The 11422-nt window shown below is 37.4% G+C and overlaps 2 protein-coding genes across 2 annotated transcripts; one reads left to right on the forward strand and one right to left on the reverse strand.

The window, feature by feature from the left end:
- Window positions 1-187: 187 nt before the first annotated feature.
- LOC131791702 (uncharacterized) lies at window positions 188-2431 on the reverse strand. Its single transcript, XM_059109070.2, has one exon. The coding sequence runs from the start codon at window positions 2373-2375 to the stop codon at window positions 420-422; it is 1956 nt and encodes a 651-aa protein (XP_058965053.2). The 5' UTR covers window positions 2376-2431; the 3' UTR covers window positions 188-419.
- A 93-nt stretch (window positions 2432-2524) lies between these two features.
- LOC131791783 (proteasome subunit alpha type-2) lies at window positions 2525-7898 on the forward strand. The gene is made up of 9 exons (XM_059109173.2): window positions 2525-2591; window positions 4052-4128; window positions 4629-4702; window positions 5226-5284; window positions 5685-5807; window positions 5928-6009; window positions 6614-6687; window positions 7126-7183; window positions 7382-7898. Exons 1-9 carry the CDS (start codon window positions 2554-2556, stop codon window positions 7499-7501), a joined length of 705 nt encoding a protein of 234 aa, XP_058965156.1. The 5' UTR covers window positions 2525-2553; the 3' UTR covers window positions 7502-7898.
- The last annotated feature ends 3524 nt before the right edge of the window (window positions 7899-11422 follow it).

Genomic DNA, 11422 nt, shown 5'->3' on the forward strand with positions numbered 1-11422 from the left:
GTTTTTATCGCTTGCCTCCAATTAAGCAGTATCTTTTTACTATTTTATTTGAAAAAAAGCTCAAAAGTTATGACTACCTTCTTGTTCATATTCCAAGAAGCATGTGTTTATGTATCATTTATTTCATTTCAGCAAAGATGAGGATGAACACAGAACAGCTGGAGTAAAAAATGATACAGAAGAGAAATGAAATACAAAAATAACCTTTATTTCATATTTTGATTCACACCAGAATTTAAATGAAGGTCTCCTTCTGAGAAGAATAACATGCCACAATCTTTCCCCATTCCATCTAATGCAACAAGATACAAGTTTTCTGCAAATAAATGATTCTAGATAAGAAAATTCAACTAATAACAATCTAAGAAAACAAAACACAAGCTCAATAACATGTTCCAGAGATCAACTCAGAACTACTTTCAGTTTATATTTTTGCACCTCTGAATATGTTTAATGCTTTGTGAGTTTTGAAGTAACCTGTTACAAAATGGACATTGCACATGCCCTACTTCTCTAACATGCCTCTTGAGTACTTCTTCATTCTTGCACTTCTTTCCACAGCCCTGGCACCAAACTGTGACATCATCATCAGTTTGACCTTCTTGCACCAAAGCCCTACCAAAAGGACACTTCTTCTTGTGCTTCTTGGAAATTTCTGACAAAAAAATCTGTCCACATTTGCACTGAGGATGAATTGTGCTGTGTTTATTCAGGCTATCTTGACCTTTAACCTTTTTGCCGCACACTTGACACTGGAGAGTCTCTACATGCTTCTCCTCATCATCCTCCTCCATAAACACTTGTTCTTGGCCCTTTACCATTTTCATGTGCAGGTAAATTTTCAATCCAATCCATGCATCTAATGCAGCATAGTGAATTTGTTTAAGTCTCAAGGGGCATCTCTCCCAATTGCTCATGGACACAGACTTTGGTTTTTCCAGGTCAATTCCAAGGAAATGTTTGGCAAGAGCTTTAAGCCCTAGCTTCTGTGAAACAGGTATACCAATTGACTTGGCCATTTTCTGTGTATCCATAAGCCCCTTGCAACTAAGTCCTGTGTCACGATTTAGCTTTGTTACATCTTGTAAAATTCCACTTCCAACTTTTAAGATCAACTTGTTACTCAAAACATTCCTCAACAACACTGGTTTTGACTCCATATGGCAAAGGTGCAAAACCAAACATGACCCTTCAACACTCAGCTGCAACACTGCAGTCTTGTTTCCTACTCCTCCGTCCTTCTTCCTTTTCAGTTGGGGCTTCCACTCAATGTCTAAACCAACTGCTTGTGCAGAACAATCAATAACATTATTCTTTAACCAAGCCTCTGCTTCAACTGGGTCTTTGGTGTATTGCACTTCAACACCTTCGGCTGGATAAGGTAGAGTATGGATAAGAGTCTTCCCTCCTCCAGGATTATGCTTATTTCTCCTCATATCTGGCTTTGAGATGTTTTTTATTTTTCTCCTGCCATTTGCTATGTCACTAGTCTTGTTTAACATAGAACCATGTTCAACTTCTTCATTACTGTCCATCATGGTACCATGCTTGACTTCATCACCAGTATTTTGAGGCAAATTACAGGTCAATGTTTCCTCGGACCCTTGAGTAACAGGGTTGCTTAATTCAGAACTTGTTGTGCATGTCTCAACACTTTTGTCTGAAATGCTACTTTGTTTCTTGCCATTCCCTGATGTCTGACTGCATACGGAATCTACTACGTTTCTCTTAAAATTTGGATTTGAAGCAACAGCCCTTCGAATGTTAGAAATCAATTTTTCGACCGTCAGATGACTACCTTGACCAGAACTTGTAGCTGAGTACTTGGAATGACGGCTTTCACGGAACCCCAAAGGATGTTCGAATTTAACTTTGCGCATCTGGTGATTCTCATACCCATCAGCCAGTCGATCGGAACGTGATTGTCCAGCTTCAGGTTCCAGGATGTTTCTCTCTGCTCTCCTTTCAATCCAAAACTTTCCCTTTTGAGCATAATCCTGAGCACGGTCATTACAAGTTGTCCATGATAACGCTGAATAACTATATTGTTCTCTTACAGTTGGATTACCTGGCTCCTGTTTGATCACAAACTGTGACGACACCTCATAAGCTCCACTATAAGATGTTCCATCATAAGATTCTGATGCTTTACTCTTGAGAATGCGATCGTTAATACTTTCAGCTTTGCGACGCAGAAGGTAATCCCAGCCTGGCAGTTGACTATTACCGCCATTATCTGGTGCAGAAGTTGGATGCAGTGATGATGAAAAGTTTTTATCTTCAAACACTCTTTCTTGCTTGACAGCGCTTGATTCTGTCCAATGTTTGTAGGGATGTTGCCTGTATCGCGTTCGATTGCGATAAGGGCGGCTCATATCCGTGCAATTAGTAAACTTCTCTCAAATCGACGTGGGCAACATCAAAACTCATGGAAAACACGAAATCAATGAACATTGGCAACCAAGCCTACGCAATACGACCGAGTGGCACCCTGGATACCAAGCACTGCTGAGTCAGAGTGTCGCGGTGCATTAGTGTTAACCCTGATCCAAAATGACGGAAAGATACAGCTTTAGTCTAACAACTTTCAGGTACAGTTTAATTATTTTATTCTCTCTTTCCCTCTAAGACCTAAAAGAATCTTTAGCAGTACAAACAAGATGTTATTATGGCTAATTATTCTGTCGGGAAATATGAAACAAGTCACCCAGAATTAGATGCCACCTACCTTGCCTTCACGTAGACTGCATTGTCTTCCATATTACTTTTGTTGAAAAATTTTCGACAAATATCATTTCTGTTGGTGTTTAACCAACTCCCAAGTAATTTTAGAGTGTGAAAATTGGTGATTCAGTAATTTATAGCTTCTACTGTTTCTTTTGTGGACATCTGTGTACCATAACCACGGTCTAAATAACGTTAACACGTGCACGTAAGCTTGAGCTCAGTACTAGCTTAGCTTAGGTGACTTTTATTTTAAGAGGAAATTTTTCAATTTCTCCAGTCAGGGGTGGATTTTTATTTGAACATATCGTACCGTAATCAAACAACAGCATATCCGGTTTCTTAATTGCATTTGTTGAATGAAAATATTTAGGGTATTTTTAAGTAATTCGCCTTTCAAATCCCACCAACACATATATATGAAGTTGTCTTGAAATAGCCATGTATTCTTCAGTGCATGTGTCTCAGTCAATCAAACAGTAAATGGTCTGACTTTCAGTCAGTCATACTTAGGCAAAACTGACAGTGTTGCATCTCTGAGCTAACATTCAGTCACATGATACATGTGGACAGATGGATGTGTAATACATATAGTCTAAATTGAAAATAATTTCAAAAATAATTTTTAATTAATTTGCACCAATTTCTCAATTGTGCCAGGTACATTGCCATAATCCTTAAACAAATGGGGATACAAATCAAACTAGTTTAAAATTATTTATAATGGTAATAGGACCAAGTGGAGTCCAATTCAGCCTGTAATGATATGAGTGATTAAAAAAATTGGATGACCACAAAGCAGGAGTCCAATTTGTTAATCACAAATATGGTTACAGACAGACTTGGATGACACGAAGTTCTGTTACTGATTAATCCAAACTATGACAAAATTTGAGAAAGAAACTAAACATTGGTTGTATGTTTTAATAAAAAAACAACAGTTAACTCAGCAAAACACAAGAAAACAGTATGCACACACGTGCATTCTGTCCACTTTCACAGGCATGACATGTTTACTGTCCCTTCAATTGTCCTATTACACTGTCAAATTACAAGCATGATGTGTACACTGTCCTATTAGTGCTAAAATCAGGCTGGTGATAACCAATCATGTTTGAGAATTTTGTTATAGTTTTGATTAAACCTGAAATCAATTTAAACTTCAACAAAAAAATCTGGGAAATGGCTATTTTTGGAATAATTTTTAAAATCTTTAAATTTGCAAAAATTTCTGTGGACTTGCAAAATTTGCTCTATCACAGTCAGGGGAGAAGACAATAATCTCTGCAAAGTTTTGCTAGAGTGTGTTTTTATATTTGGTCCACAGTCCTTCTGGAAAACTTGTTCAGATAGAATATGCTCTGGCAGCTGTAGCAGCAGGAGGGCCTTCTGTGGGTATAAAAGGTCAGTTTTAGTGACAGTAAATAGTCTTGAATATAGGAGAATGTCATGAAATGAAAACTGTATTCACTGTGAATTATTTCATTGACATGTCCCTTAGAACAAGCCCTCATCAAATAAGTGCCCCTCCTATCAACCAGAAATTTAACTCTGTAATCCCTTACACTGATTACCATCAAACCTCTCCTTACACTATCAACCCTGAAAATAAGGGAGATGATTGTTCTCTAAAGAGGCTTGTGATTGTTCAGCAAATTCTCAATTTCTGCACCATAGCAATTTCACAGGGAAAGTATGGAGGATAAGTACACTGATGTATCTGAAGGGTAAATTGTCATCCCCTATGCTCTGCCAATAAGATAGAAAACTGATCACATTTGTTTAACCACTCAAGTGGGCAATTGTAGTGTAAGTTTTTTACATTTAGGTTTTGTTAGCAGCCCTAATATATACTTAAAGTTTTGCTTTAAATTTTTTACTTTTTTTAAATATTTTAAAAAAAGCATCAAATGGAGTTGTCCTTGCTGCTGAAAAGAAACAGAAGTCAGTTTTATACGATGACAGTACAATCAACAAGGTTGGATTCTATTTGTTACAATCAAAAACATTGCTGACAGATTAAAATGGTGAACTTATTTATGTCCAGCATTTGCACATAAAATCACATTGTTTTTGTCATATATTTTACCAATAAGAAGAGTTGGTTATCAAGAAGGAGGCAAGATTCTTTTGTTAGTTTTCATTTTCCTTTTTAAAATTTGGGCATTTTATATTGAAAATTTTGTCAGTGTATCTTATGCATAACCTAGGACTTGTTGATTTTTTGAGGCAGGCTATTGTAATGCAGTAGCTTTGTGTTCAAGCCCTGCACTACTACAAGTTAGATTTTGTGGTTGCCCTGAGTTCGACAGCTTAGCTGCACTTCATGAAATGATAAATAGCCAACTGATCTGCCTCCTTCCAGTTGGCATTTTTTACAGCTTAACACTCTGAGTTTAATTGAAAATGTTCATTCCATTGTTTGTTCATATTGGCCCTAAAAAAACCCCGTCATACTAGGAAGTTATCTGTGAAGATTTTCTTTTACCTTTTGCTTTCAGGTGGAAATGGTGACAAAGAGTGTTGGAATGGTTTATAGTGGAATGGGCCCAGACTACAGGTTTGTTTGTGGCTTCTACTGCTATATTTGATGCTTTGCCTTCCTTCTGCTAGTTCTGCTTATCTTCTTCAGATGAAATGAGTTGATTTTCTCAAGTTTGCATAAGAAGTGAAATAGGAAAGGTTGAATGTTTATAATTTGATATATTCATTGTTAGTCTTTGGTTGATCTGGTCATAAAGAACTCATTTCCAAATTGCTTTGGATACGAAAAACAATTCAATCCACTGTGTGGCTGGTGGGAAAAAAAAGACAAAGCTAAACAAAAACAGTTTAATATGAGATGAGAGCTGTGACCATCACTCAACTTTTATATAGAATTTGATTCAATCTAGATTCCGTTCTCAAATATGCAGTGGTAATTTTTTTTTGCCAAAAGAACTACTTTTTTTCACTCACAGAGTTCTGGTTCGACATGCCAGGAAGATAGCACAGCAATACTATCTAATGTATCAGGAGGAAATACCAACTGCACAGTTGGTTCAAAAACTTGCATCTGTGGTCCAGGAGTACACCCAGTCAGGGTAAGTACACTACCAGTAGTGCAACTAGCAGAAGAAAATCTCGTAAATTAGTCAATGTTATTTTTCAAGTTGTGCATATGAGATTTATTGCTGTCTCATTGTTTTTGTGTCTTTTTCTAGTGGTGTTCGACCATTTGGTGTGTCTCTTCTTGTTGCTGGGTGGGATGATGACAGGCCATACTTATTTCAATGTGATCCATCGGTAAGGAAGTAATTTGTGTTCTTTGTAAGATGTAAGAGACACACTCTAATAATTTTACATAAGGTTATAGGTTCAATATCAGTATCTGGGCAACTGCCCACCTACCCCTCCCTTAACCCAACATTAACCTCAACTTGTTATCAATTGACTGTTGTTGAGTTAGGTGAGGGGTAGGTGGGCAGTTGCCCAGATACTGATATTGATCCAGGTTATACATGTAAGTTAATATGACAACCGGCCATAAGGGTTTAAAGTTGGAGTTGTGCAGTATGAAACCAAATTTTACAAAACAGCTCACGAAGGGAGAATACAGCTTGTAGCCTGCGGTGTTACAAATGACTAACAACAGTTAATTAGGACTGACAAACTCTGTCATGAAACTTATCAGGCTTGCGAAGTATATGGTTAGTTCATACTTTCTATTAGAGAGTCTGCTGCTTGACTGTCTCTTTTCCTGTTAAGAGTAGTTTTTGTTACTATTGGAAGGTTCTTGCAGTAAAAAATTTTAACTCAGACTACCTTACATTTAGATCAGTCACTTTCATCTCACAGATATTAACTAAGCTCTATGAACAAAATACTTACAAAATTGTGTGTATTTCAGGGATCGTATTTTGCCTGGAAGGCCACTGCTATGGGCAAAAACTATATCAATGGCAAAACTTTTCTTGAAAAGAGGTAAGTTCTATATACTGTGATTATCCTTTAGATATGCCTTGATTAATCAAATCCAAATTTCACAGTCTGTCATGTCACTTGTTGCTTTGTTTGTTTGTTTGTTGAATAATACAAATGGAAGATGGTTATATATTCAAATCACCAAAACTAAAGTCTTGAGATTATAACTGGAGAGAATTGATGTTAACTCTTTCAGTAACTGGCACAATAGTATAGATGGCATCCATAGATCCAAAAGTTGGAAAAACATGTCTTCTCACCTCTTGATTTTATCTTTGAGGGATCCTTACCTGACTTTCCCAATGTGTAAATGACCTATTTCGTTGTCTTATGCTTCAAGACCTAGGTTCATCTCTAGTTTGATGAACTTTCCCATTTTTGTCATTGGTCTCTATTTTAAGATCTCATTTATAGTTAGATGACATCTTCACTTTGCAGGTATAATGAAAATCTTGAATTAGAAGATGCTATCCATACAGCAATCTTGACTCTTAAGGTGAGTTCACAACAACAATTTTTTGAACATCATTTTCCTAAAAAGTGGAAATTGTTAAGAATAATGTTTTTCTAAAATTGTATTTCCTGAGGTAAAAGGAGATTGCCTTAGCCTAACAGGCTGGGAAATAAAATGAGAAAGTGCTAGACTACTAGGAACTACTAAACTGCTCTCTCCTTTGTTTTTGTCTCAATGCAGGAGAGTTTTGAAGGACAAATGACAGAAGACAATATTGAGTTAGGGGTGTGTAATGAGCAAGGCTTCCGTCGTCTCACCCCTGCAGAAGTAAAGGACTACTTGGCCTCTATCATATCTTAATTTAGACATCATCTTCCTTGATATTGGTAATAGACAAGCTGTCTCACTGCTAGTGTTTTTTTTTAAGTTTCCCTTGCTTTGAAGTGTTAAGGAGCCAAAACATGAAGGACTGTGGAAGTTGGAAGTTATCATTAGACTCAAGTGTTCCTTATGCAGGAGCATCTTGTTTGACAACTGCTGTAGTTTTTGCCATGTTTAACAAAATCAGCTGAAATTATTTGCTACTGATCATTCAGGAACATCTTATTTAAATCTTGATGAGGTTAGAATCATTAGATGTTGGTGGTAGTTTCATACTAGTTCTGGCAGTCACATCTTTTAACAGATATTTCCCTTAGTATGTAGGTTTTCAAAACAAAGCCCTCTACAGAATAAAAAAAAATTCTCTAGTTGTGAATTTATGCTGGATTATTCCTTGAATGGGAATGACAAAGAGTTAACACTCAAAACATCAGCTTGGCAGCTGCTTGCGATGGCCAATTTACATCATCAACTAAGCTGATGGAACCAAACCATCCTTTTATACTCCCACTGACCCAGCATTACAGTTTCTCTACAAACTTATCTCCTTTATTTATTCTTTAATAACTTCTTTTAATGATGCTAGGTGGGTGTTACATGTCAATGAGTCCTGTCATGGCATCTTACTGCAGTCAACCTGACTACCAGCTGTTACTCAGAATAGTCAACCCTGCTTCCTCCTCCCCTATGTTCCTTCCCCCCCCCCACTCTATTCCTTATCCCCCTCCCTTAATACATGGGTAGTGGAAATTGATTGAACCCATATAAATTTTTTGAAACTATCTGTAGCACGTCATTGAAGTATTGGTAGAAAGTTTCTTGGGAGTTGATGGACATTCAGGGAAGGAGAGCTATCCCATTTCTTGCAAAAGAATTAGAGAGCCTGTTACATCTGCAGCAAATCCCATGAGTCATGAAACGATCTTGTGCTGTTCTTGTACTTGTTACTCCCGCTGGTTTGCAATAATTGTTGTGTTTTAACTTTTTACACATCAAAGTTTTCCCATTGATGAAGACTGTTCATGATGCTTCTAGTTCGCACTGCTGTCCACACACAAACCATGGAACAACTGGGAAACTACAGTAGTAAGGGTGTGGTATGTAGTGTCCATTGTACATGAAGCTGCGTCTGTCACAAGACAAAGTTTATAAGCTGCCAACATTAGACACACATGTTCATCAGAAGTGATATCTTTTAAGTTCTTTGTGTACATTGCTGTGCATTTCTTTATGGCCACCTCACAATGGGTTGCTCCTCTTTGTGCTGATCTAAACAAATCTCCTAAAATGATAACAAATAGACAAGATGTAAAGAGCCCTTACACCCCTAAAAGCGACTTTTTCCCCTACAATATCATCCTTGAGTCAAACATTTACTAGGTCACAAGAATCAAGGAAATGATCACCAACTGAAGCTCTTGATTGTTAAACAAATTCTCCTAGGCTGCACCTAAGGAAATGTCTAGAAAACAGTATGGAGAATATGTTTACTGATGTTAGGGTGTAAAGGGTTTATAGTAGACATTTCACGTGAATTATAAACTATAGAAATAAGACAAAGTATGCTCTTTTGGTCAACTTAAATCTCAATTTTTTTTGTCATTTCAGAATCATGTTTATAAAGAAATAATTATATTTGGTTGACCTGTGTGGCTGTCTTTCACAATTTCTTCACAAAATAGTTGTTTTAAGCTGTTTCACGGAACCTCGTTACAACATAAGTTTAGTAAAAACGTTTGTTGTTGCACGTAGCAAAAGCTAGAACCCAGTTTTTCAGGCTCGCGTCCAAAATCATCCAATCTTGTATGTGACATGTTATGACGTTTTTATAACCCGTTTCCAAACCTCTAGAGAAATTAAGGCATGCGATATACCCCCCACCCCAAAATGAAAATCTCTCTCTACAGACTAAGTCCATGACGGGGATTTCCCCTCCCCCCTATGGCAAAATACATTAATCCAATTATTATAAATAACAAATCCATTAATCCACTAAGAGGATCTTGATTTAATTATAATTAAAAGTACCTCTCTAAAATATTTACGTGCCCGCCATACCTTCTTAACGGCGGTCAGACTATGAAACCTCGCAAGTATGAATGACAGGATAACAGGGAACATAAACAACCGCAGGGTTCTGTTTATCGGTTCCCACTGTCTAGCCTCTCTTAATACCGCCTCGAGTTTATGAGCCGTTCAATTTGTTTCCTTTTTCGTGGCTACACGTTTTGTCTCTTGAAAAAAACAGTAATCCCTCCCACATTATTAGCGATTTTCCTGTTTTTTCAGATTACCAAATGTAGAGTATTCCGTGGGCGGAAAAGCCAAGGAGAGGTTTACGAGCCATTCGATAATGAAACACGGCATTTACATTATCAGGACAAGTTTGTTTTGGCTGTTTTTTTATAAGGAACTTTGAAAACATTTTGGTATGTAGATTTTTTATGAAAACACGAAGCAACGATGTGTTAATTATAAACGTGTTGTAAAAGCACAGTTTCAAATAATTTTCTGGAGAGTATGATGAAACGCGTCACCCAAAGCTAAAATTCCCGCATTTTCTCTCTTTGAGCCATTACTTGGCAAAGATTTGCGAGTGCATCGTAGTTAATTTCGACTGGTAAAAGTCTCCTCGCAAAATCCATTAGTCTCTTCAAAGAGGCCAGCCCCTGAAGGACAGTTTGGTAATTCAAGGAATGCAATCCATTTTACGTATCTTTCGTTCAAGAAAACAGCTGATTGCAATTTTGGTGTTATGAATTAGCATTGAAATGTGACTATGTAAGTAGTAAGAAAGAGAGGTATACGTTCAGTCACGATACATCTTCTGCAAATCTCACAATAGCGTACCTTCGTTTCCTTCAGCTGTTACCGCGAATATTACAGCGGCTGTAAGGATAATCAAAACAGCGACATTCCTTCTCAAATACACCAATTCTATGGTCATTGCTTCAACAGTGATAGAAGGCCGGGCAACTCGTACATCCGTCTGTGCAATGAAGCAACAACTTCCGAAAATATTTTGGCAAGCAATCGAAATTCACTCCTTGTTATGTAAGTAAACAGCGCCTATGCGATAAAAAAACAATATAACATTCCTGGTGACTCAGTACACAAGTTACTACACTGCAGCTGTGAACAGAGGAGAAGAGATAACAACACTTGATATGACTGGGTTAATTATCATAATCAGAGAGGAGGGATAAGAATTTGTATTTTCATGCTCTGGTAAATTAGTTGTATCCATGCCTTGAGGAATACTCTCAAGTCTGGTGTTTCCTTTAATCGGATTAATTTTACCACCGCCAAGACCGCAAACAATACTTTGAACCACTTACAATAATTCATTGCAGTTTCCCGAACATCCTCACTCTACCACCCTTGCAATTCTGTCTGGCATGATATGTGACCCCAAACTTAGAGTGTCGTATGTTTTTTGGAGAAAACCCACGAAAATGATCCGAAAAATCCGGAAGCTAGGTCAAAAAGTAATCTCAGATTTCTTACACAGCAAGCGTCTTTACACGTCCTTCTCAATTAAGATTTATCCCCATAGAATTACTTGGCAAGAGCTTTACAGAACGTAGCCAAAGTGCTTTCGTGATAATGCGACAACGTGAGAAAAATTCCCTCTTTTTGGCACAGGTTAACAGATGGAAGAAGAAACCTTTCCAGTGTTGAATGACATGAAAGAATGACCCAATCTGACAAAGCTTATCGTTGTATAGTGACTGTGTTTTGATATCCGATCAGATAGCATCGGATTATATCGTATCCTCATGGAGAAACATGGGATGGCTAAGGCTTGCTCGTCATCTAGCTGAAGTTTGCCAGTCATCAGCTAACATTTCTCTTCAGTAATTATGCCACATCAGTATTTTTACCTGTCACCATTTAGAG

Source organism: Pocillopora verrucosa, chromosome 10, assembly GCF_036669915.1.
Source record: "Pocillopora verrucosa isolate sample1 chromosome 10, ASM3666991v2, whole genome shotgun sequence".
Lineage (NCBI taxonomy): Eukaryota > Metazoa > Cnidaria > Anthozoa > Scleractinia > Pocilloporidae > Pocillopora > Pocillopora verrucosa.

What these genes read in the sequence shown, in the direction of transcription:
- LOC131791702 (XM_059109070.2), bottom strand. Translation starts at nt 2,375, where the DNA reads ATGAGCCGCCCTTATCGCAATCGAACGCGATACAGGCAACATCCCTAC.
- LOC131791783 (XM_059109173.2), top strand. Translation starts at nt 2,554, where the DNA reads ATGACGGAAAGATACAGCTTTAGTCTAACAACTTTCAG. An exon ending in CAGGAGTACACCCAGTCAGG is followed by an intron (nt 5,808 to 5,927) that starts GTAAGTACACTA and finishes GTCTTTTTCTAG; the next exon opens with TGGTGTTCGACCATTTGGTG. An exon ending in CAGCAATCTTGACTCTTAAG is followed by an intron (nt 7,184 to 7,381) that starts GTGAGTTCACAA and finishes GTCTCAATGCAG; the next exon opens with GAGAGTTTTGAAGGACAAAT.